The 24069-nt window shown below is 39.0% G+C and overlaps 5 protein-coding genes across 6 annotated transcripts; 3 read left to right on the top strand and 2 right to left on the bottom strand.

Moving 5' to 3' along the window:
* Window positions 1-137: 137 nt before the first annotated feature.
* Window positions 138-4530, bottom strand: LOC140766141 (probable CDP-diacylglycerol--inositol 3-phosphatidyltransferase 2). 2 transcript variants are annotated; one of them, XM_073105589.1, is made up of 11 exons: window positions 4351-4528; window positions 2880-2967; window positions 2462-2546; window positions 2328-2377; window positions 1624-1663; window positions 1473-1517; window positions 1333-1398; window positions 825-939; window positions 698-754; window positions 503-601; window positions 138-394 (listed from the first exon to the last, which is right to left on the bottom strand). In XM_073105589.1, exons 2-11 carry the CDS (start codon window positions 2938-2940, stop codon window positions 341-343), a joined length of 672 nt encoding a protein of 223 aa, XP_072961690.1. In that variant the 5' UTR covers window positions 2941-2967; window positions 4351-4528; the 3' UTR covers window positions 138-340. The 2 variants fall into 2 exon arrangements, with proteins under 2 accessions (XP_072961690.1, XP_072961691.1); XM_073105590.1 differs by lacking the exon at window positions 1333-1398 and having other exon boundaries at window positions 4351-4530.
* A 2290-nt stretch (window positions 4531-6820) lies between these two features.
* On the top strand, window positions 6821-12570 carry LOC140765856 (ethylene-overproduction protein 1-like). The gene is made up of 4 exons (XM_073105139.1): window positions 6821-9166; window positions 9901-10192; window positions 10292-10601; window positions 11856-12570. Exons 1-4 carry the CDS (start codon window positions 7173-7175, stop codon window positions 12083-12085), a joined length of 2826 nt encoding a protein of 941 aa, XP_072961240.1. The 5' UTR covers window positions 6821-7172; the 3' UTR covers window positions 12086-12570.
* Window positions 12571-13118: 548 nt separating this feature from the next.
* On the top strand, window positions 13119-17274 carry LOC140765126 (importin subunit beta-1-like). The gene is made up of 3 exons (XM_073104059.1): window positions 13119-13361; window positions 14319-16745; window positions 16832-17274. The coding sequence occupies exons 2-3, from the start codon at window positions 14329-14331 to the stop codon at window positions 17028-17030; spliced, it is 2616 nt and encodes an 871-aa protein (XP_072960160.1). The 5' UTR covers window positions 13119-13361; window positions 14319-14328; the 3' UTR covers window positions 17031-17274.
* Window positions 17275-19047: 1773 nt separating this feature from the next.
* LOC140765471 (uncharacterized protein At5g39865) lies at window positions 19048-20341 on the bottom strand. Its single transcript, XM_073104582.1, has one exon. It carries the CDS (start codon window positions 20101-20103, stop codon window positions 19381-19383), a length of 723 nt encoding a protein of 240 aa, XP_072960683.1. The 5' UTR covers window positions 20104-20341; the 3' UTR covers window positions 19048-19380.
* A 721-nt stretch (window positions 20342-21062) lies between these two features.
* LOC140765149 (plant intracellular Ras-group-related LRR protein 8) lies at window positions 21063-23878 on the top strand. The gene is made up of 10 exons (XM_073104091.1): window positions 21063-21295; window positions 21376-21470; window positions 21628-21792; window positions 21884-21994; window positions 22131-22231; window positions 22529-22666; window positions 22770-22818; window positions 22945-23010; window positions 23155-23274; window positions 23534-23878. Exons 1-10 carry the CDS (start codon window positions 21118-21120, stop codon window positions 23648-23650), a joined length of 1140 nt encoding a protein of 379 aa, XP_072960192.1. The 5' UTR covers window positions 21063-21117; the 3' UTR covers window positions 23651-23878.
* Window positions 23879-24069: the final 191 nt, after the last annotated feature.

Genomic DNA, 24069 nt, shown 5'->3' with positions numbered 1-24069 from the left:
CCTTCGCAATATTTTTTCTTCATGATGCAGCTCCAACCCCAGTCGCTCACAGAAGCTTTAGCAATCTAGATTGTTAGCTAACAAATCCATTAGCAGGAATAGATCATTAAGACGCGAAAAAAAAAGAAGAAAAAAACTCATCCAAATTCATACACTATCATTCATCAGTGTCCGCCAGTAAACGACCAGCTATATGTCATCACAAAGTGTTAAGTTTGCAATCGTACACATTATCAGTTCTGGCCGAATCGGTCTCTACTATGTTCTTGAGATGACCAAGAAAGCATTAGGCAGACTTTTGAAGCAACTGCTCAATGTCTCTCTCGAGTGGTGTTTGTATTCACTTGCTTCTTTTCATATCATATAACACACAAGCATCCGCAGCGGACTTCATCTGTAAACAAATTAAGAGAGAAAAATGACAGAGATGTTATGACCAAGGCTCCAGGAAAGGGGAAATTGGTTGATTCTGGCTCAAAGCTATTTCAGAAGTAATAATTACCTGTATAATGTTGATAACTTGCTTAATCCCCCACCCAAGCAGAGTTAGGGAGAATAGGAAAGAAAGAAGTGAATTCTGCTTCAAGGCAATGAGACAAACCTGGTATCAAGAAAAAGGTGGAGCTTAAAGAGATTTCTTTCATGTCTGGAAAGCGGAAACAAGTGAAAGGACAAGAGCAAAGAAGTAGAGGTTTACTTCAAGTAAACTTTCAGATTCCTTATCAGCAATAAAGTAAAGGATGATGTATAGAACCTGTAATGGCACCATAGTCATTAGTTTAAAATCTAAGTAATAAGAGATAGATTTCGATAGGATTAAGTACCTCAGACCCCACACAGCAAAAAGCCATGAATGGCCGATGCCCATAATATGCTTTCAGAAGCCAATTGCTCTTGTCCTTCACATCCTTGTGACTAGTTTTGCCAGATAGGAAAGAGCTACAGCAGCAAAGCATCATCACATCAGAACTTCTGCATAACTGGGGAAAATGATTAAGGATTTGTGGAGAATATTCTGAATTTGAATTATTTGTGAAAAAAGCTAGTAGAGATGACTCCCAAGATGTTTAGGTTTAGCAATCAAAAGCCAGTTGCACAAGTTATACTTTGGACCAAAGGTGAGGCCCAAAGCGACCCAAGGCATAGACCCACAGCCACTAGTAAAGTATCCGAATTCCCATCAGCCAATTCCCCTGCTTTCCGCATCACAAGGTAAATTTCCATATGACAAGTTAATTTTCCTATGAGACACTAAGCTTCCTCAAGGATCCAGAAATTTTTCTGAAAGGAGTACATAGAAAGGGATTACCAATACCGGTACATGAACAATACCTGTACATTTGCAACCAGTGGCTTGCAATATCCAATGCAAGCAATGACAAGAAAACCAGGCCAGGTCTAGAAAAAGAAAAAGAAAGAATAATATAATTGCAGATTTATCAGTTAAAACTGCAAAAAATGGCATTAATTACCTGTATAATTGTGAGAGAATTGTCAACAAGCAAGCTGTGCTGACTCTGAAGAATAGATGCATCAATAAAATGAGATGGGCAGTGCACATACTAAAAAGGCATAATTGAGTGATATTTTAGAGATTCCTCAAATAGCTTGTTAAAAGGGCACCTGTCTGTTACCATGTCCAGAACAGCTCCAAATGTTGATACTGGCTCAGAAAATTAGAAAAACTCATTAGTTGCCATATATTAGCATATCACCATTAAATATTAATTAGTTATTTGAAGACTTGTGTCTAAATCCTTCTCTCTTAGGATGTTTAGGTTCTATAAATTATCCATGCAGAAGTTTCTCTTCTACTCGGAGACCAATGAGGTTAGACAAAATGCAAGCAATGCAAAATTTCAACAAGAACATTTCAGTGCAGAAGGCTCTAAATGTAGTGTTTGTAAGATAAAAGACGGACATGTTTAGCAGATGTTGAGTAGAAAAGAAAATGTACTTGAAAGTCTAAGAATTATTAGGCAAACTATTGTGTTAGGTTCTAAATTTTTGAATTAATTTTTTCACTTCCATGCACCTAATATGACAAAAAAATGAGTCTTAAAGGCTGAAAATAGAAGTATTTATACTCTAATTCTGATTAAATCACCTCAAGACATTAAAGATGCACCTTATAAGAGCAAATGGCTTTCTAGTTTTCACTTACTTATTACCTTAGTGTGATAGTTCATGAAAGCATACTGTTGGGCAGAATGCCCTTTCCCAGTCACTATATTGGAAGGTCTGCACCTCTGTGGTGGCTCGGCATCACTTCTTATGTAAATGGAAGAATTTTTCAGAGTTTATAGTTCATGAGAGGGAATTCATACCTTGATTGAACTTTCGTGCAAACCAGCCATCCAATCCATCCAAGAAGAAGCTGAAATACTCGAAGGATGCCATGAGAAATTGTAAGTGCAATGAGGTTAAAATTCCATATCTCAACTAAAACAGTGGCACTTACCTGAGGAAGTACAGAATGACAAAAATCCATTTCCTGGAATAGCAAACAGAAAATGCTACAAAGTTCATTATAATTCTTATATATCCTGCAGGTCACAGAGAAGTTAAGGAAAAGAATTAGCCAAAAGGGTTGCACAGAACAATAAAAGCGGGTCCCAAGTGGCGTACTTTCTAGAAGTATCTATCTTGGCAAGTTCCAAAACTAATATAACAGAAGGATATTTCCTTTCTAAAAGTAATATTCTTTTTTAAAAAAATCTCACGAGCCTCAAGGTCCAGCACAAATTGAATGAATATCTATGTACTACAGTCACAAGAATAAATACCTGTAACTTTCTCACAAGCCTCAGACAAGGAAAATTTTCAAGTATTGTGATGATTAAAGAACAATGTGTACTAAGACATATCTATAATCTTACCAATAACATTGGGGATGTAAAGGTACACCGAAGGCACTTTCTGATGTGATGTCTGAGCCATGGCAGCTTGTCAACGAACTATAGTTAACTGCAGTCAGTCAAGATGAGAACTGTAAATTCAATCCTATTTATGTAGATTGACAGCCTTTCCCAAAGAAATTAATGTCACAATACAAGAAGACCATAGATATAAATAAGTGCGTCAATTTTTCATCACGGCACATATACAACCAAGACAATATGGCAAATAATAATCAGGATACTGCTTCCAACATAAGTAGCATTCTATAAAGCAGTTATCCAATGGTTAAATACATATAGTAGTAATCTATGGCACATTTTCTCAATAATAGTTCATTATAGAAGAATACATCCAAAACGAAAATTAACACTAATAATAATAATACAGCCTCTCCAATACAGCACAGCATAGATAAATATTGACTTTCTATGCATACAGATTATGACGAAGACGGAATAACTTTTTGACTTTTAGTATAGTTTGTGATCATCCTTAATAAGTAAAGGAATCCTCCTACCACAGCCTATAATAAGTAATATTGTGTTCAACATAACCTGCCCACATGGGGTTCATCATTTGGTGAAACATCGTAGTAAACCTCCATCCAAATATCAAAGAAGAATCATGATGTAATAAGATGGTAGCTCATCAACTACCCTAAAAGTTTAAGTTATTAAAAAATATTGTTTTTATATTTTATATTCTACACTCTCCCTCACTTTTAGGTTGAGATATCCCTCACTTCTAGGTTGAGATATTTTGATAGCCCAAAAAATAAAATTAATTTAAATGGATGGAGTTTTATATTTTCAAGCAAATATGAGAACGGCAAATTTTGAAACCATGACATATGGCTCTGATACCGCCTTAACTAACCAACTACTCTAAAAACTTAAAAGACATTAGAAAACGGTAGTTTTTATATCTTATATTCTTGCATAAGATACATATCCATAATTTTGCTTCAAATTTTCCTTTCTTTCTTTCCTTTTCTAATAACTATGCTCATGATCAACACGACCATATTACGAGATCGAAAATAACTATGATTTCATATATATATCCATTTCAAACCAAAAGTAACCCTAGGGTTTGCAATTTCAAGTGCATCCCGCAATAACAGAGAAGCAGCTCAAAGCACATATTTAGAGAGGGATCTGTCCTTCTAAACCTTATCAAATCTACATTACCGACTCATTAAACCCATATACTTCTCAATCACAACTTGCAAATCCTCATTTCTAACAAAAATTAGAAACAAATCCAGCTTACAAGGAATCAATCAAAATTTCTACTTAAAACACGGATATATCATGTGCGTTTAACAAATCATCTACGCACTTGATGATTTCAAACCAAAACAAACACTCATAAAGCTACTAAAAGGCCATAAAATCTGCGATCATTCAATACTTTTCTATCATTCCAATCGAGAAACGGAGTTGATACCAGTGCGGCTTAGCTCAGCGCGAGCTCAGCGGGGAGGCGTTTCTCTCAGCGGCGCGCGTCGAGGATTTCGCAGAGAAAGCTGGCATAGAGCACAGAATTATATCGGTGGTGAAGAGAAGGGGGTTTTTATAGGAATGGGATTATGGGAGGGAGTCAGGAGATGCCTGCTGCAAGTGAAGGACTTAAAGCCTTAATCACTAATTACTATAACTATGTAAGTGATATTTTCTAGCCTTTCTTTCTAATGGATAGAATAAAAGAAAAAAAAAAGGGGGAAATTTGTATATAATATACTGCTTTTTAAAAAAATTATAACTTATAATTTATTATTTTATTATTTATAAATTGAGTCATATAATTTAGTAAATACGTGCAGAAAATATCCTAGATTAAATTTTATAAAAATATTCCCTTAAGTATAAATATTTTATTTTTAAAATAACTTAAATGTTTTTATTTCTAAAATAACTTAACTATCCTCAGTATGATTTAATTGAAAGAATTTTTATAATTTTTTTAATATATTTAATTTAACCTAGAGATTTAGTTAAGTTTAACTAACAATTTCACTAATATAATAATATTTCACTAACAAATCTAATATAATAATATTTTCTGCACATATTAACTAAATTTTACGACTTAATTTCTAGATATAAATTATAAATCACAATTGCACTAAAAAAAAGAATGTTATATATAACTTTTCAAAAAAAAAAAAAATATATATATATATATATATCTTAATAGAATTAACCACTAGTGCAAATGTTCTTCTATTTTTTATCATTGAGCTCGAAAATTAAATATAGGCCGGACAAATAGTTAACATTTCTTAGATACAAGCGCACTAATATAAACTTTTAACCATGTATGTCTTATGAACTATTACTTCAAACTAAACGCCGTTGAAATATTGTTCTAAGCCATTTTACTGTTTTTTTTTCAAACCAACTATACTGTTGAGCCAAATTATTAGGCCAAGTCACCATCAAACACTAAACATTTTTCTCCGTAATAATTATTTGGAGTTAGAGTTGATTTTATGACATCTTATTATTCGGTTATAAGAGAGTTAGTGAAATTGTCTAATTATCTAGTAAATTATTGACAGTTTCATCGACATTGTTCTAAATTTTTGATACGTAGAGACTATAAAATAGATAACTACATTTGTTCCTACATTATTGATAATATCATATTTTTATTAAAAATGTAGAATATATAACAAATGTGTAATTCCATTAATACCCCTCTAAGCTAAGAATGAAATAACTTCATTAAATACACCCAACGCCAAAACTAATTATTTGACCTTCCTTATTTATACTAGATCCAGGCACAATAGAACAGCCTTCTTCAAACTGCCTAAATATAGGTTTATAATTGTCTCTTAAGGCTCATTGGAGGATTTATCTACCATGGGATCGAAGATATCCTTTGCAAAATGTTTGGATTAAATATATTTTATCCTCAACTGCTTTGAATTTTGTTTTATATATGCCTATTTTAATAGAAATTTGTTACCATTTTGAATGAATTTTACTCTACTTTCTAAACTTTTATTTAGTGCTACTATGTCTAACATAAACTTCGAGCGAGATACAATTATTTAATAAAATAAGATTATTTAAGGTTTTTGTTTCATTAATGGTGTTTGGTCAAAATGTTAGGAAGACTTAATGATACAAAATAAAATTCTAGAGATAAAAATAATTTTGGTCCAAAGTTGGAAGAATTCAGAAGAAATTATATTTTATCTTCGTAATTACGCCTAAATTTATTTTATCTATGTAGTTTCACTCGAGTCAATTTATTTTTTTATAATTATATTTAAACTAAAATTATTATAACATATTATATATTAAATTTGAAGATAAAATTACAGAGAATTGAATGAGTAGAATTTCATATAATAAAAATATATATTTATTATATCTTTATTATCGGAAAGATGATTGATATTTTTTTAATTCAGTTGAAAAGCTTATTTAATTATTTTCGATAATTAAATATATTAAAAATATTAAAATGTAATATATAGTCTCAATTTTCCACTAGAGTCAAATATTGAAGGAAATACTCACACCGCTCTTTATCTAACTGGTCAATGGGCTCTTTAAAAGTCGTGCATCCGTCACACCGTGAGAAGCTTCGTTTTCGTGAATCTTCGCTCTTTGGCTTGTCTCGAGCAAACGAACTAAAAAAGCATACGCCGTAAAGAGCATTTATTCCGTAGTTGTAACAGCGCGGGGTATAATCTCTCGTTATCCGTGTCCCTTATCGAATAACTAGTAACTCCCCTGATTGCGCGCCACGTAGTCGTATTCCTCCCGGGCATACGACTATCCGAGATCGTGGTGTCACTATTCATATTTCTTCTTATTCTAAAACATAAGGAATAAATTATAATTTTATTCTCTCTCTCTCTCTCTTATTCTTCTCTTCTCTTCTCTTGGGGACGAGAAGAGTAACGACGGATGCGGAGGGTATGAAAGAGAAAAGGAAACCCGACTTCTACGCCCCTCCTCTTCCCAATCCACGAAACGAAGAAACCATTTCCAACAACCTTCCCTTTTGCTATTTTCTCTTTTATTTTTTTAATTTCCAATTTCCTACTACATTTCTAATTCCCCATTCTCCGACTCCCATCCGGATCCAGCTCAAAAATACTTGAAAAAAAGGAAAAGGAAAAAGGAAAGAAAGAAAAGAAGGAAGTCATTCCTTTCCTCCCTTCCTCCTCCATCATCACCACCATCTTTTGCATCTTCTGGGACATAAAGAGAGGAAGGGAGAGTTGGAGGGAAGATTGAAGGAATAAAATGCAGAATAATTTCTTGACAACTATCCGAAGCTTGAAACTTATCGAGGGATGCAAGGGCACCCAAGTCTACGCCTTCAACCCCTCCACGTCGTCGGCATCCTCCTCCTCCAACGGCGAGAAGCCCAATCTCCGACCGTCCATTTCGCTCCGGACGAAATCGCTCCACCATCCTCACCATCCATCGCCGTCCCTCCTCTTAGACTCCCTCCTCCCATGCGGCCTCCCGAATGCGGACTTCGTCGACCCAGCCATCGACCCCGTCCTCCGCCCCGTGGATCTCATCACCGCCCTCGCCTCCTCCTACAGCCGGCTCACCGCTGCGTCCGCCCAGCTCGGCGCCGACTTGTGCGATCTCTACCTCGAGCAGACCGCGGTCCTCCGCCCCATCGCTGACACCAAGCTCCTCCGCCGCGCTATCCGCGCCGCACGTGTGCACGCCACCGACGCCCACAGCCGAGTCGTGCTCTCCGCTTGGCTCCGATTCGAGCGGCGCGAGGACGAGCTCGACCCGTCTCCTTCGCCTTCTCCCCTCTCTTCCTGCTCTCCCACATCCCCTTCCCTTGAATGCCCTAAGGCAACCCTGACCATCTCGTCCGGCCCTAGTAACTTCTGCCTTTGCCGACTCGAGGATCCGGAAACGGGACCTAGCAAAGAGTCCGATGACCACGATGACGACGGCGAAGAAGAAGGCGACGTCTGGTTCTGCATCGCTGACGAGGAGATCTCATGTGTCCGCTCCTGCATTGCCGCGTTGTCGAAGCCGCTCAGCACTCTCCTGTACGGCGGCTTCGCTGAAGCCCAAAGAGAACGAATTAGCTTCTCCCACAACGGAATCTCGTCACGCGGGATGCGCGCTGTCGACGTTTACAGCCGGAAGGGAAAGCTCGACGATTTCCCACCGGATGTTATCTTGGAGCTCTTGGTTTTCTCCAATAAGTTCTGCTGTGAGGGATTAAAGGCGGCCTGTGATGCAAAGTTAGCATCTTTGGTGCGTTCCACCGAGGATGCACTCCTCCTCATAGACCATGGCCTGGAGGAGACGGCGTACCTCCTCGTCGCTGCGTGCTTGCAGGCGTTTCTCCGTGATCTCCCAAAGTCGCTTGCAGACCAGGATGTCATGAGGTTTCTTTGCAGCCCGGAGGGGCGGGAACGGCTTTCGGCTGCTGGACACGCATCTTTTGTGCTTTATCATTTCCTTAGTCAGGTTGCAATGGAAGAAGACATTACATCGAACACCACGGTGATGCTTTTGGAAAGGATGGGAGAGTGCGCTGCCACGGGGTGGCAGAAGCAGCTGGCTTTGCACCAATTGGGTTGTGTAATGCTTGAGAGAGGCGAGTATAAGGATGCGCAGAAATGGTTTGAGGAGGCTGCTGCCGAAGGCCACGTGTATTCACTCGTCGGAGTTGCGAGAGCCAAGTTTAAGAGGGGACACAAGTACTCGGCTTACAAGCTGATGAATAGCCTCATCGATGAGTATGAGCCTGCGGGTTGGATGTACCAGGAGAGATCTCTGTATTGCATTGGAAAGGAGAAGATGGCGGATCTTAAGTTGGCGACTGAGCTGGATCCAACGCTCGTATACCCTTACAAGTACCGGGCGATCGCGCTGTTGGAGGATGACAAGATTGGTGCGGCCATTACAGAGATTAATAAGATCCTTGGGTTCAAGGTGTCCACTGATTGCCTTGAGCTCAGGGCTTGGTTTTACTTGGCATTAGATGACTACGAGGGGGCACTGCAGGATATCCGAGCACTCATGACATTGGATCCCAATTTTATGGTGTTCCATGGGAAGGTGCATGGTGATCATTTGATTGAGCTTCTTCGGCAGCATGTGCAGCAGTGGGACATGGCGGATTGCTGGATGCAGCTCTATGACCGGTGGTCCGCTGTAGATGATATTGGTTCTCTTGCAGTGGTGCATCAGATGCTGGCAAAAGAGGCTGGGAACAGCAGCTTGCGCTTTCGTCAATCGCTCCTCCTGTTGAGGTAATCATTTACTATGATCTCATTTCAAGAGCACCTTTGATCTCCCCTGCTTATCAGTGTTCTGGCTTCTGTTGCTTCTTTGTTGGTGCCGCTACCTATAGTCAGGAAATATAAGCAACTTTTTGTTAAAATTCTAAGACCTCAGGTTCTTTTGGCTTTGATCAGGATCTTTCGTTTCAGTACTGTTTCTTGTTACATAAAGACTAATTATATGCATCTATGTGATTACCCCTTTCATGTTTTGTTTCCACTCTGAGATGGAAAATATTTTGTTGCATGAATAAGATATAATTATTTTACGCAAGGCAGGTGATCGTGTACGATCCCAGAAAGTCCAAGACTGCTCATGTTCCTAATTCTTTTCTATATTTTGTATTATTCTTACCATTTTTTTTCCTTCTAATTATCTGTGAACTAATTAGAACAATTAAGCATTGTAAATATGCCTGTTTATCGTCTTCATTCTACTTCATATCGCCATAAAGTTTTATTATTTGTAACTATTAAGTTTTCCAGAAATTATATAGCATTCCCCTGCATTAATTTTGCAGCTTAATTTTCTGCAAACAAATTTAGATACTTTTTTTTTTCGTTGAACTTTTATTGATTGAAACTTGTTGAAAGATCAACCATGCCTTGAAGTTAACTGAGCAAGTGTTCACACAATTTGTTTATTATATTTTGTAGCTGACCTAATACGCTGGAAGAACATGTTTTTTTTTTCTTTCACTTAGGTTAAATTGTCAGAAGGCTGCAATGCGCAGTTTGCGATTGGCCCGGAATAACTCAATACATGAGCACGAAAGGCTTGTCTACGAGGGATGGATTTTGTATGACACTGGTCATCGTGAAGAAGCATTAACCAAGGCTGAGGAATCAATTGCTATTCAGAGGTCATTTGAAGCATTTTTCCTAAAAGCATATGCACTGGCAGATTCAAGTCTTGATCACCAATCTTCATCTTTTGTGATTCAACTGCTGGAACAGGCCAATAGCTGTGCTTCAGATAACCTTCGGAAAGGGCAAGTACGTGCTTAGTGTCAATTCTTCTTCCAGAATACTTTATTTGTGTAGTCCTGTTTCCATCTTTTGTTCTTTGCACTTATTAAATGGATTCCTAACCAGGCGCATAATAATATGGGAAGCATATATGTGGATTGTGATATGTTGGATGAAGCTGCAGAATGCTACTTGAAGGCACTAGGGATAAAGCACACACGTGCACATCAGGGTCTGGCACGTGTTTATTACCTTAAGAATCAGAAGAAATCTGCCTATGATGAGATGACAAAACTGATTGAGAAGGCAAAAAATAATGCATCAGCCTATGAAAAGCGTTCCGAATACTGTGACCGTGACATGGCGAGGAGTGATCTCAATATGGCAACGAGGTTAGATCCAATGAGGACTTACCCATATAGATACAGGGCAGCTGGTGAGTCTAGTTATCATTTCATGACTTTCCAGTTAAATGAATTGTATAATGGATTTTTACTTTCTGTGAGAAATGTGAAAACATCTAGGATAGGTGGTTAGTTTTTCTATGCATATGTGCCAAATATCTGCTCTTCCACTAAAATTTAACATACTACAGTGATTATATGTTCTACAGGGTGAAATTCCCTGTTCTTTTTCTGATTTTACATGTTGGAAAAAACATGTCCTTGCTTTGCTTGGTGAAAGATATTCTTGCCTGTTTTCTTTTTTATGTTTGTATGTGAATCGTGTCATGCTCCTTTCTATTTTCATGTCTCTTTTTACATTTGTTCTACTCAATAATTCTACTCCTTTTATTTGTCCTCATGATGAATTATTGGTCTATTATTAGATACATCTATTAAGAAGTTTTCTACAACAATTACTCTTTGATGCATTATTGACCTATTACTTGATACATCTAGTAAGAAATTTCTACCGCAATGATTAGTTTGTTACCCAACTTTTTAAGCGTAGGAAGTACTACAGATCTTTCCCCTTCAATCTTTTCATTATGCACATTCATTTGTCTAACAAATTTCCTACTTCAAAGGAATCTTCCGACATTAGGTTTAAGTATTATGTTCTTTTGGTGGACATATACATAAACTTCAACCATACTCTCATTATAGGCATATGTAGTTTCTATGAGATTCTCCGATTATAATGAAGGAGAACTAATTATTGTGCCTTATCATGGAAACACAATTTCGGTGATTTTATCTCGGCAGGTTCATGTAATCTGATTGAACAGCCTGCATACTTTTGCTACTGATGTATAGGTGCCCCAGGGAAAGGGGCTCCACATTTTGTCGCACATGCCTGGTTAGAGAAACTGATGATAAAATTGCAGAATAGCTTGTTTTGGCCAAACTTGATGTACCATAATGGCTTATCATTTACAAGGAAAGAGAAGTTTGTGTCTTCAGGTTCTATTGATGAATTGCATAATACAGTCAGTTTGTTATGGTCATCGAGATCTGACAATGTGTTTATGTCTCAACTGAAAGACATACTCTTACTATGTTTAGTTCAGTTTTCTTTAAAACATAGTTTTTATCTCTTAAGTTGAAGCTAGATATTAGTCTCAGTAATTTTTATTTCAAATATTTAAGAGGAGATATCACTGTCTATCTGAAGCATGTTTTGCTCGTTTTGTATATATTTTGCATTGGATGAGAATGTTTACATCTGAAATTTATCTGATGTCCAGTTCTGATGGATGACCATAAGGAAGAGGAAGCAATCAATGAGCTCTCACGGGCAATAGCTTTCAAGCCAGACCTCCAGCTGCTTCACCTACGTGCAGCGTTCTATGATTCAATGGGGGACACAGCAGCAACCCTTCGAGATTGTGAAGCAGCACTCTGTCTTGACTCCACACATGGTGATACACTTGAACTATACAATAAAGCTTGTGGACAAGCTGAACCACAAAGCTAGTAAAAGCTTGTCAGTTTTGCTTCATGAGCTGCATTCGCAGATGAACACATATTTTTTCCAAAACATCAAAGAGGGTAGGCATTGAAGAAAAACCGAGGCAAAGACGGAAGCAGACAATGCAGTGTGTATATACTCATAAAAGGTTTACGAGGAAGCATGATGTTGGATGCACTCTTTTGAAGACAGATGCTGCAAAGATGTGTGTATAACTGAGAGATAATTAACAGAAGGCAGCAACGAAGTGATGAACTGTTCTTTAGGCTCATCTATGTATTTCTTTTTCTTTTTTTTCTTTTTTTTTTTTCAATTTGACCACTGCTTTGGAACATTACTGTTTATAAAATTTTCCATGACACAAGAGAGGGCAAAGATATTATTTTCCCTGAATGTACTGAGCCTCCTACGTTTCTATTTCTACATATACATACAGATAGAGGCATACTGTACTTTGTTGGCTAAGCACTGTGCAACCTGGGTAATTTTGTGATGAATAGAACTAGTGTGAATGATTCACACTGCTGCACCATAAACTGCACTGATCATTCCATTCAGTGCAATAGCTGCCGAGTTGAATTTTGCAATGTCTTGTACTGCATGGATTCTAATGCAGAAAACTGGGTTGAATTTTTGCAGATGGAAGTTGATAGAGATTACTTTCTTACTAGTATTATTACAGGAGCCAGTGGCTTCATTTTTTTTATCAGAGCATGTCAATTTCCATCTCCATATTGCTAATGTCAATGTAGAAGGATTCACTTCATGCAAGTCCTTTTAATTTATTTTTTTAAATGGAAAAGCTCTTTAGTTTTTACTCGGTTAACTCTTTAGTTTAGATGAAGGGAAAAATTTTAAATTGCAACTTTATTTTAGTATCTCATGAAAATATTGGGGGTCCTACAAAGTTGTCTTCTTGACTCGGATTCGGATCTGGTCCTTATACCCGATAAACCAACTGGCCTTCAATTCGGCCCACTTACAAACCTTAGGCGGTCTATTATAGGGCTCGACTCGGGTCCCTAGCCACGTGCGACGTCTCACAATTCGAAAATTAGGGTTTTGCGGTTCTCGCACCGACACCCTCCCGCTTCTCCGACCAAATCGAAAACCCTTTATAAACTCTACCCAACCCGTGCTTCCGACCTTCCTCCTCCCTTCTATTTGAGCCCTAAGCGAGATCGATAACTCGAGCGGCGAGCGATTCGGATACTTAGATCGCTTGTTTCTTCGATTCGTGGGAGGAGGGGTTTGGAAGTCCGTCGGCTGCTTCGAATCCGAGGTATTGGTCCTCGAATCTTTTATCTGTACTTTCCTTTTTCTTTTCTCTAGATTCGAGGTTGTAGCTGGGTTTTATTCGATGATAAAGCTATCGCTCGAGCATTTAGAGTTAATGATGTTGTTCCAGCGCCGATCTAGGGTTACCGCAGTAGTCACTAGGTGATTTGCCGTTTCATTTCTTCTTTGGAGATATTAGCGGTTATCGGTTCCGTTGGGTGTCGATTTTTGGTGTTCCGCTGCGAGATGAGTTTAGGGTTTTAGCATGCGTATAGTGATGTTTTTGTTTATTGATTACTGTAGCACTTTCCGGCATATAGATTAACATTGGGCAGAGTAGTTATTCTTGCGTTGTAATTTTGGTGGTTTTATTCTAGTTGTGATAACTGGCATTCCGGTTATTTCTTGTTATTTTCACAGTAAAAGTAGGTATATTTTGGACTATTTAAGATCTCACGTAGAATAGGAGTTTCTCTTGGTTGTGCGGTTGAGTTATTTTTCTTCATATAATCTTTATTATCTGAATTATTCTCTTTTTATTCATGACCATGCAGTGTCATTTTCTGTTATGGGAATATTGTGGGCTGTCGATATTGTATATCATAGTGATTGGACTGTTGATGCTTTATGAAACAGGATGTCGCACTAGTACTGAAAGATAAATCTAATTTACAAAATTTATTCTTAAATTCAGTTTTCTTGTATGCTTTGCGATCAACTTTCTAGAATAATGTGCTATTGATAATTGTGAAGTCTTCATCTTAGCTGATTAACTGATCTCTTCTTGGTATCTGGTCTTTCAAGGCCCTTGAATTTGGAAGAAATCATACATAAATGTATCTTGGATAGTGTATACAGACTTATATTTTATTTTGTTTTTCTGGAAATGAGTTCCTTTGTGCTGTTTTCTCCTTTTCTTTTTAAATGTAAATTGATTTTTGGTTCTATGCATCTTTTGCAGTGTTTTCAATATGGCCATGGAGATCACAGAGGTACTGTTAGCTGCTCAGTCTCCTGATGGTCAGACTCGTAGTGTTGCAGAAGGAAACCTCAAGCAGTTTCAGGAGAAGAATCTCCCCTATTACCTCCTCTCCTTATCAGTTGAGCTGTCAAATGACCAGAAACCTCCTGAATCCCGAAGACTTGCTGGTCTTATCCTAAAAAATTCTTTAGATGCAAAAGATTCTGTTAGGAAAGAAGAACTAACCCAGCAATGGGTCAGTGTAGATCCTATGATCAAGGTTCAGATCAAGGAATCCTTGTTGAGGACCCTTGGTTCATCTGTATCTGAAGCACGGCATACCTCATCTCAAGCTATTGCCAAGGTTGCATCAATTGAGATCCCCCGAAGGGAATGGCAGGAGCTCATTGGGAACTTGCTAAACAACATGACACAGCAAGATGCACCTGCATCCTTAAAACAGGCGACCCTGGAAACACTGGGATATGTCTGCGAGGAGATATCTCCTCAGGACTTGGAGCAAGATCAAGTAAATGCTGTTCTTACTGCTGTGGTGCAGGGAATGAATCAGATGGAGCACAGCCCGGAAGTCCGTCTTGCCGCTGTTAGAGCTTTGTATAATGCCCTTGATTTTGCTCAAACTAACTTTGAGAATGAACTGGAGCGGAATTTTATAATGAAGGTTGTGTGTGAAACTGCCATATCTAAAGAGATGGTGATTAGACAGGCAGCTTATGAGTGCCTCGTTTCTATAGCCTCCACATATTATGAGCTTTTAGAGCCTTATATGCAGACTTTATTTAATTTAACTGCGAGTGCTGTGAGGGGAGATGAGGAGCCAGTGGCACTTCAAGCTATTGAGTTTTGGAGTACAATCTGTGATGAAGAGATTGAGATACAAGAAGAGTATGAAGGATCCGATGATGGCAGCTCTTCTCTTCAGTTTCGATTTATTGAAAAGGCTCTTCCTTCTCTTGTACCAATGCTGTTAGAAACATTGTTAAAGCAAGAGGAAGATCAAGACCAAGATGATGGTGTCTGGAATCTTTCTATGGCTGGTGGGACCTGCCTTGGACTCATTGCAAGGACTGTTGGGGATGCAGTAGTGCCTCTTGTGATGCCTTTTGTGGAGGCCAATATAACAAAGTCCGACTGGCGCAGCCGCGAGGCAGCCACCTTTGCATTTGGCTCTATTCTCGAAGGTCCTTCTTTTGAAAAGCTTGCACCCCTAGTTCATGCTGGATTGGATTTCTTGCTTAATGCAATGAAAGACCAAAATAGTCATGTTAAGGACACTACAGCGTGGACTCTTGGTAGGATATTTGAGCTCCTTCACTCTCCAACTAGTGCCCATCCGGTAATAACTAGTGCTAATCTTCCTCGTATCATGTCTGTATTGCTGGAGAGTATTAGAGATGTCCCTAATGTGGCTGAGAAAGTCTGTGGGGCGATTTATTCTCTTGCCCAGGGCTACGAATATGCTGAGTCGAGTTCATCACTACTCACACCTTATCTTGGTGATATCATTTCAGCTCTCCTTTCTACTGCTGATCGTTCCGACAGCGATAATTCTAGGCTTCGAGCTTCTGCATATGAAACATTGAACGAGGTGGTCAGATGCAGCAGCATACCCGAGACTTCAAATATGATTGCCCAATTATTGCATGAAATCTTGAACAGATTAAGCCAGACACTGGATATCCAAATTATTTCCTCTGATGACAGAGAAAAACAAAGTGATTTGCAAGCTTTGCTTTGTGGTGTTATTCAAGTTATTGTTCAGAAATTGAGCAACTCAGATGCAAAAGCTGTAATTGTTCAGTCTGCTGATCAGATGATGATCTTATTTCTCAAAGTTTTTGCTTGTCGTAGTTCTACTGTGCATGAAGAAGCAATGCTTGCAATTGGTGCTCTTGCTTATGCTACAGGTGCAGAGTTTGCCAAGTATATGTCAGAGTTCTACAAGTATCTAGAGATGGGCTTACAGAATTTTGAGGAGTATCAGGTCTGCTCTATCTCTGTTGGTGTGATTGGTGATATATGTCGTGCCTTGGACGAGAAGGTGCTTCCGTTCTGCGATGGTATCATGAGTGCTCTTCTCAAGGATCTCTCAAATTCATTGCTTCATCGGTCCGTTAAACCTCCGATATTTTCCTGCTTTGGGGATATTGCTCTTGCAATCGGGGAGCATTTTGAGAAGTATGTTCCTTATGCTATTCCTATGCTGCAAGGAGCTGCAGAACTTTGCTCTCGTTTGGACATCAGTGATGAGGATATGCTGGATTATGGGAACCAGCTTAGACGAGGCATATTTGAGGCTTGGTCTGGGATACTCCAGGGGTTCAAAAGTGCAAAAGCTGAACTGTTGATGCCCTATGCAAGCCATCTCCTGCAGTTCACAGAAGCAGTATTTAGAGACAAAAGCAGGTGGGTATTGCATATAGTTCCTAATTTCCAGTTATATGCTGTAGATGTGAATTCTCATGATATATTTTGTATTTATGTTTTTCTAGAGATGACGGAGTGACGAAAGCTGCAGTTGCTGTGATGGGGGATCTTGCGGACACACTTGGTCCAAACACAAAAGTGTTGTTTAAGGACTGTACTTTCCATGTCGATTTCCTGGGCGAGTGCTTTCAGTCGAACGATGACCAATTGAAGGAGACTGCAACTTGGACCCAAGGAATGATCAAGCGAGTCTTGGTCTCATAAATGAAGTTTTTTTCCCCCTTTTAGGTAAAATGCGGTTTGTGTTTCTTGTCATGCCGGTTTATTATTTTGTAGGTCCAAAGGAGTCAAAAGGCACTCTGTTTAGTAATGTATCATAGGATGTTGTGTCTTTAGTTTCTGTTTTTATTTTTGGATCTGTAGAGTGGCAGAGATTTGCCATTTTCAGGGAACTGCGGTCCATGAACTCATATTAGTAAATGCATCCACTTGTCTGTGGTGATTTGTCATTTTGTCATTTGAACATTTCCTTTGTTTTTTTTTTTAATTTTTTTTAATTTTTTTAATTTTTTTTGTTTAGAAAGGAAAAGAACTAGTTTTCAACGCCCTTGAGATCCAATTTTTTCTGGAAGAGAAACAAGTTTTCTTGTGGAAGAAGTGAGATCAAATATTTTCTTTGATGTATTCCTTGATGAATAATCTAATCCCATCAGTGGTGAATGGTGATTTGGAGTATCCATAAAGCTTACATGACTCTGGAAATAGCACTCACATTATTATTCACCTCCCCCATGGTGGCAAAAAGCCAGAGCACGACAAATCTAATAAACCAGCGGCACTGGAAGAACAATTTGGAAAATTGGTATTATTCCTCTCTTCTCATGGAAGGCAGCAAGAAACACCACAAGGCCAGAGCGTTCCTTCAACATGTAGAAGGCTGCTACACTGACTAGCCCAACTCAAAGTTGCTTCTCTTCTTAGTCAAGTTTTTTAAAACCTGAGCAAAGGTCGGGTTGGTTATATATACCTCTGAACCTCGTCCAATCTTAGCCTACAAGAAAAATAATGGTTTTTCTTTCTTTATATATATATATATCCCTCAAAAGTTGCTTATTTGTTTTGTATATCTCTCTAAGTTTCTTATTTATGTGAATACCCTTTAAAACCTAATATTTTGCATAGAGCTTTCTTTCTGGTAACTACATGTTAAAATCAAGAAGACACACACATACAATCTATCCTTTTTTTTCACAAAACTTACAATACGCTTAAACTCATAATCTCATGCATCGTACAGGTATACTCCTATCACTGCACTGCAAGAGCCAACAGGGGTCTTCAAATTCAACATACGCTACACAGGACGAGCGTGGGGTTATATTCTCTTCGTTAATGTTATTAACTAATAACAACAAAACGAACAACAAATTAATAATGTTGTTTAGGCTCCAACCAAACTAGGGGTTGCTTTCGTTTCGGAGCTGCTACCATCCATCATTCGTGCTATCTATCTTCTATTTCATAGTAGCTGGGACCAGTAAACCCTCTCTCTCACCACTGCAACCGTAACGAAGAGGCAATCGACCAACGATGACAACCTCCACGTGCCCCTCTCTCTCCTCTCTCTCTCTCTCTCTCTCTCTCTTTATATTTATATATACATATATATCTAATCGTTTCTAACGGTGGACTGTCAGACGCGGAAATTGACAACCCATCCACCTTTACGTGTTTGGCCTAAACGAACATAGCAACATTATGAAATCTAAAGACCCATCCACCAGACAATGTTTTCTCCATTAATTGGGTCCTTGGATGTATCCAATTATGCATAATCTCGACGCTAAACAAATTAAATCTTAGATTATAATATAGGGGAATGATTGGGTATAGAAAAATCTATAAATAAGAATTTTCTCTTTTATACTGAAGCATTGCATGCATATATTTTGAGATTATTATACCTTAATTTTTTGTGTGTGTGGAAAGATTAGCTTAATTTTTCAAAGGTTTAGGGGCAAAATGATAACCTTATCCATAGACGCAGATCGAGTTTAGGTTTATCTTATATTTCACTTCTTGTTTCATTACCATGCGAAGAAACATTGGCATCAGCCAAAGAAGGATACGCCCTGCCCTTTTCACGTTCTTCTATCATGACGTATTATTGCACGTCTCGGAAATGGTCTTGCAAAAAGCTGCCTCGCCTGATCTATAATAATATCTTCGTCGTAAAGGAAACAAAACTTAAAAACAAGGGATTATTCTGCAAAGTCTCTATTATGTCCAAATCACCACAAATTACATACGAGAAATATAATAAGGACTCAAAACTCCAAACTATATCTCCTCTCTCCTCCTCCTCCTCCTCCTCCTCCTCATCTCATAAGAAATCAAATCTTTAAAAAGAAATTTAAAAAAGAAAAGAGAAGAAGAAAAAAAAAAACTCGAGAAATTGAAACTTGCAAATAGAATTAACCATTGAACGCAGCATTTCATCTCGTCTCGGTTCCTCTCGCGAATACTTCTGTCGTATCGTATGAAGAAGTACGTCTTTTTCTAGTCCCCGATGGATCACCGCCGCTAAGATTTGATCGCTTTCCTACGATCTTGATCAGACGGCGCGAGTCGATCCGTAGCACTCCGTGCACCGCACTAGACCGTTCTCGTTGCACCACGCGCAGCTACGGAATCCGGCGCTCTTCTCGCTGTAGCACTTGTGGCTCCCGCTGCAACCGCCGCAGAGGACGAAGCCAACGCCGCCGCAGGCGTCGCAGACGCCGGCGGAGGGCGGCGCGCCGTCGACGAACTTCTTGAGCTCGCCGCTCTCGTGAAGGTGGAGGACCTCCTCGGCGCCACCGATGTACCGGCCGCCGATGAAAACCTGGGGAAGCGAGAGGTGCTGCTTCCGGCCGAGGATGCCCTTCAGCTCGGCAAGGAACTGGGAATCCATGGAGAGATCTCGCTCGTCGACGGCGACGCGAAGGCCGCGGAGGAGGGATCGGACGGCGCGGCAGTCCTCGAAGGTCTTGCGGACGACGCGGAGGGATGTGAAGTAGACGACGATCCGCTTCTCCTCGGGGTGCGACGAGGAGAAAGACCGCCACGATTTGAGCGCCGAGGAGGCGGAGCGGACTCGGTGCAGGAGAGGCGGCCTCGGCGACGTGCTCGGGCTCGGGCTCGCGCTGGCGCTCGCGCTTCTGCTCGGGGTGAAGTCGGCGTCGTCTTTGACGAGTTCGCCGAGATCTTTAAGGGACGAGGATGGGCAGCGAGGAAGCCGTGGTGCGGCGGCGGCGGCGTCGTTGCCGCGAGGGATTCTTCCCCACGGCGGCCACATCAACGCGACTCCCGATGAGACGGAGAGATTGAAAAAAAAAAAAAAAAAAAAAAACGAGATCGGAGTAACAAGGAGGAGATGGGAGGAGAAAGAAGAGAATAGGAGGAGGGGATAAAATTTTGGGGGTCCTAAATTTATCCAAGGGAGTAGTTCTTCTATGGTTCCTCTTATGCTAATTTTGGGGGGAATAAGAAGGGAAGCTATTCGAGTGGGTCGGTTAAGGTTGTTGGAGAGGAGGGAAGAAGAATTGGGGATGTATGGATGGGATTCCTCTTCCTAGTAATGTTTTATTCGACCACTACCTTGGTAATTAATTACTTACTTACTAACTAACTGAAGCTATTATATCTAATTAAATATTTATTGAAATTAATCTTCAAGTGAAAGGAGGAATTAGTTTGATAATATTAGTATGTGATGGAACCTTACAATGAGTCGATCAACATCATGCGTGATCTACATGCTTGCTCTTTCCCGGCATGGTGTAGAGCAATGATGACTAGATTATTCTTCGATTGCATAATTAAAATGGAATCCAATTACAAAATAATAATAATAATAATAAAGAATGGATTAATTTTTCTCCAGTGCACACAGGAGCTAACACGTGTGCCCGATATATTATAAGATATGACTTACTTCTCAGGTTATACCACCAACTTAATACTTTATTATGAAAAAAATAGAATAAGGTTGGTCAGCTACTTATCTTCCATAGCTTTTTATTTATTTATTTTTATGGAAACAAATCTTATTACTTGTAAGAGACTAAGAAAACGAAGATTTATATAATCTTATCATCATTTCTTAATAGCTTAAGAAATTGTTTTCAAATTTTGGACACACCAACTTACTATTTTTAATTTATATATATATATATATATATATATATATATATATATAATCGAAAAGGTCAAAAATACCCTACCTGATCTAATCTAATGGGCCAAGACCCAAGAAGCAAAAGCTGAGAGAGAGAGAGAGAGAGAGAGAGAGAGAGAGAGAGCTTCGGCGATGGAGGTTGCAGGGGATAAATCATCTCCGGATAGTTCCACCATCACCGTCCATGTCAAGTTCAGCGGTCGAACACTTCCCATCTCCCTCTTCCCCGATTCCACGGTGAGAGATCTCAAATCCCTTCTCCAACCCCTCACCAACGTCATCCCTCGCGGCCAAAAGCTCATCTCCAAAGGTACCAAAACCCCTTAACCACTCCAAATCCCAGTCCCTTTTGTTCTACAAATCTCGCTAACAACTAAACCTCTATCACAGGGAAAGTTCTCGCGGATTCGTCGAGTTTAAAGTCGCAGCAAGTCACCGATGGATCCAAGGTCATGCTAATCGCTTCTCAAGGCCTTCATCAAGGGGTAATTTCCTGTCCGATGATTGAATTATTTAATTAGGGTTTTTTTAAAAAACTTTTCTGATATAATTGATAAAGTAATGATAGCATTCAACATTCTGTCAAAAAAAAAAAAAAAAAAAGCATTCAGCAATTCTGAATACCGATCTATCCTTGAGCAGGATGGTCCTATTACCAAAGAAGTAACTTCATCATCAACCAATACGAGGAGGACTTTTAATGGTAAACAGAGCCAAATCCATAAAACTGAGACAGTGTTAAACAGAAATCGATGCGATCGTTGGAAATTAACCGGTGTCGTGGCCTTGTCCGAATGCCAGTTAAAGGTATTCTCTTTTAACTATTTGCTTCATCTTTCTCTTCGCCTTCAAAATTATCTTTTGTTCTCAAGGATGACGTTAACCTTTGAACTCGTAGGAAGTTCCTGATGAAGTTTGGGCATGCGGTTCCTCAGTACGAGTATTGGACCTCGGCAATAATTTTATTCAAGAAGTGTCAATTAAGATCAGTGCTTTGAAATCTTTGAATGTAATAATTCTTTTACCACTTTTTTGGCGATTGCATTACTACTGATTCCACTTATTGAAGAACAGGTCCTTTTAGTACATCTTATTGGTGCAGCTGATGTTCTAATACAAAGTTTTTTTGTTGTTCGGTTCTCTAGAAACTGTTCCTGAATGCAAATGATATTTTGGACGGGAAGATAAGCTGGGAAAGTATATCATCCCTCAAGTCTTTGACAGTTCTCTCTTTAAATCAAAACCAGTGAGTGCTTCCAGTGTTTTCAGTACTTCGTCGATGTCTTATTTTTGAAGTTTGGTTTTAGTTTTAACTTATGCACTCGAGTAGTTTCTCCTTGCATTAGCAAGAGGAGAAACTATCTTAGGATAACTTTCAAGCACAATTAAGGTTTTTCTGCCTAATCCACCCTCAAACTAGCTACTGAGTTGAACTGGGACCAAAAATTCTTTGTAGAATGGAGTCTAAAGAGTGCTATCTTTTCTTAATTTCTTTTTTTGCCTATAAAGGCGACAGTGTCTTGACTATGAAATTTTTCTGCAGATTAACTGCTTTTCCTTCAACATTGGGCACACTGACTTCTCTTTGCCAACTTCATATTGCGAATAATAAACTGACAAGCTTACCAGAAGAAATAGGACTTCTGAAGCAGCTCCAAATTCTGAATGCAAGCAATAATAGGTAGTGCTAGACCTGAGGTAACTTTTTGATTCGGTGCTTGCCATGTTGTAGTTTGGTGCTTCTATGTTAACTTTGTCCCAACATGGTTCTCATCTGATGGTAGGATAACCTCATTGCCCTCATCAATAGGAAATTGTCAATCTCTTATTGAGGTACTTATCTTCCATGTTTTCACATGTTTTGTTAATGGCTAGTAACTTCTATAGAATCACAGTATCAGGAATATGATTTCATTCAGTGTTAATTGACACGCTTGCCTTGATGCTTGAATTAAGCAGATTGACTTGTCATCCAATCTCTTAGCCGAGCTACCAGAAACTTTTGGGAACCTGCACAATTTGAAGGTTTTTGTCTTCTTCTGTATGGAGTTTTTCAATTTAGCTTTTGATAAGTTGACCTGCAGTTGAAAATTGGCTAAGTTTTGTCACGGGATGCAATGAGAAATTCAACTTCTATCTTTCTTGAAATCTCATATTTCTTATGAACAGGCTTTGCATCTAAGGAACAATGGTCTTAAATCTCTACCTTCGACATTGTTCAAAATGTGTTCTCAGCTCTCTACACTTGATCTCCATGGCACGGAAATCACAAATGATGTTCTACGGCAGGTGCGGCAAGTTTCTCTTTACCATTCTCATTTTAACTGAACGTTGGTCTAGTTGGAGTTTGCCAAGGCTTCTTTGGTTACTACTGTTTATATATAGTGTTTTATGAACTTCTGAATCAGACAAATTTGACTCCCTTTCTTGCCCAATTTTGCTTATGTGACTACTGCTAGCAAATTCCATTAATGCGAAATATCATTTCGTCTGTCCTTCTGAGGATAATCATCATTAACTGCCATGATCTTATACCTAACCTTCATAGGTTGAAGGATGGGAGGAGTTTGATGAGCGTCGTCGATCAAAGCATCAAAAGCAACTTGATTTTCGAGTGGGATCAGGAGTATTTGATGAAGGTGCTGACGATGGTCGTGGCTTATAGATCTTATAAAGCTTTCTTTCACGCTGATCCCAATAAATTGTCTTTTGTGTATCTTGCTAACAATTATGACAGGCCTACGCAAATTTTATTTATACTCATGATTACTATTAATGACTTCATGAGAGAATTCTCAGCCGCAGTTGTCTGAAAATTTCTCCACCTTAACAATTAGCAGACAGAATTGTGGTCAGATTATTTGAGTAATATCAGACTACATGATTAAATTTCTATTTTTGTGAAAATCACCCAGACTCTAGTATAAGTTTGTTGGCCATGATGGATGGGTTATGCGGCATTTGTTAAACACAGTCCAGAGTCCAGACTCCCATGATAATTATGATATGGATGAGGGTTGTAAGATGTAGTACTTTATATTTTTGCATAATGCTTTGCCAATATTTTGAAAAATCATCTCCAAT

The sequence above is a fragment of the Typha angustifolia genome, chromosome 8 (assembly GCF_048772165.1).
Source record: "Typha angustifolia cultivar Huaian chromosome 8, ASM4877216v1, whole genome shotgun sequence".
In the NCBI taxonomy this organism is placed as follows: domain Eukaryota; kingdom Viridiplantae; phylum Streptophyta; class Magnoliopsida; order Poales; family Typhaceae; genus Typha; species Typha angustifolia.
This window is presented reverse-complemented; position numbering and strand designations above follow the sequence as displayed.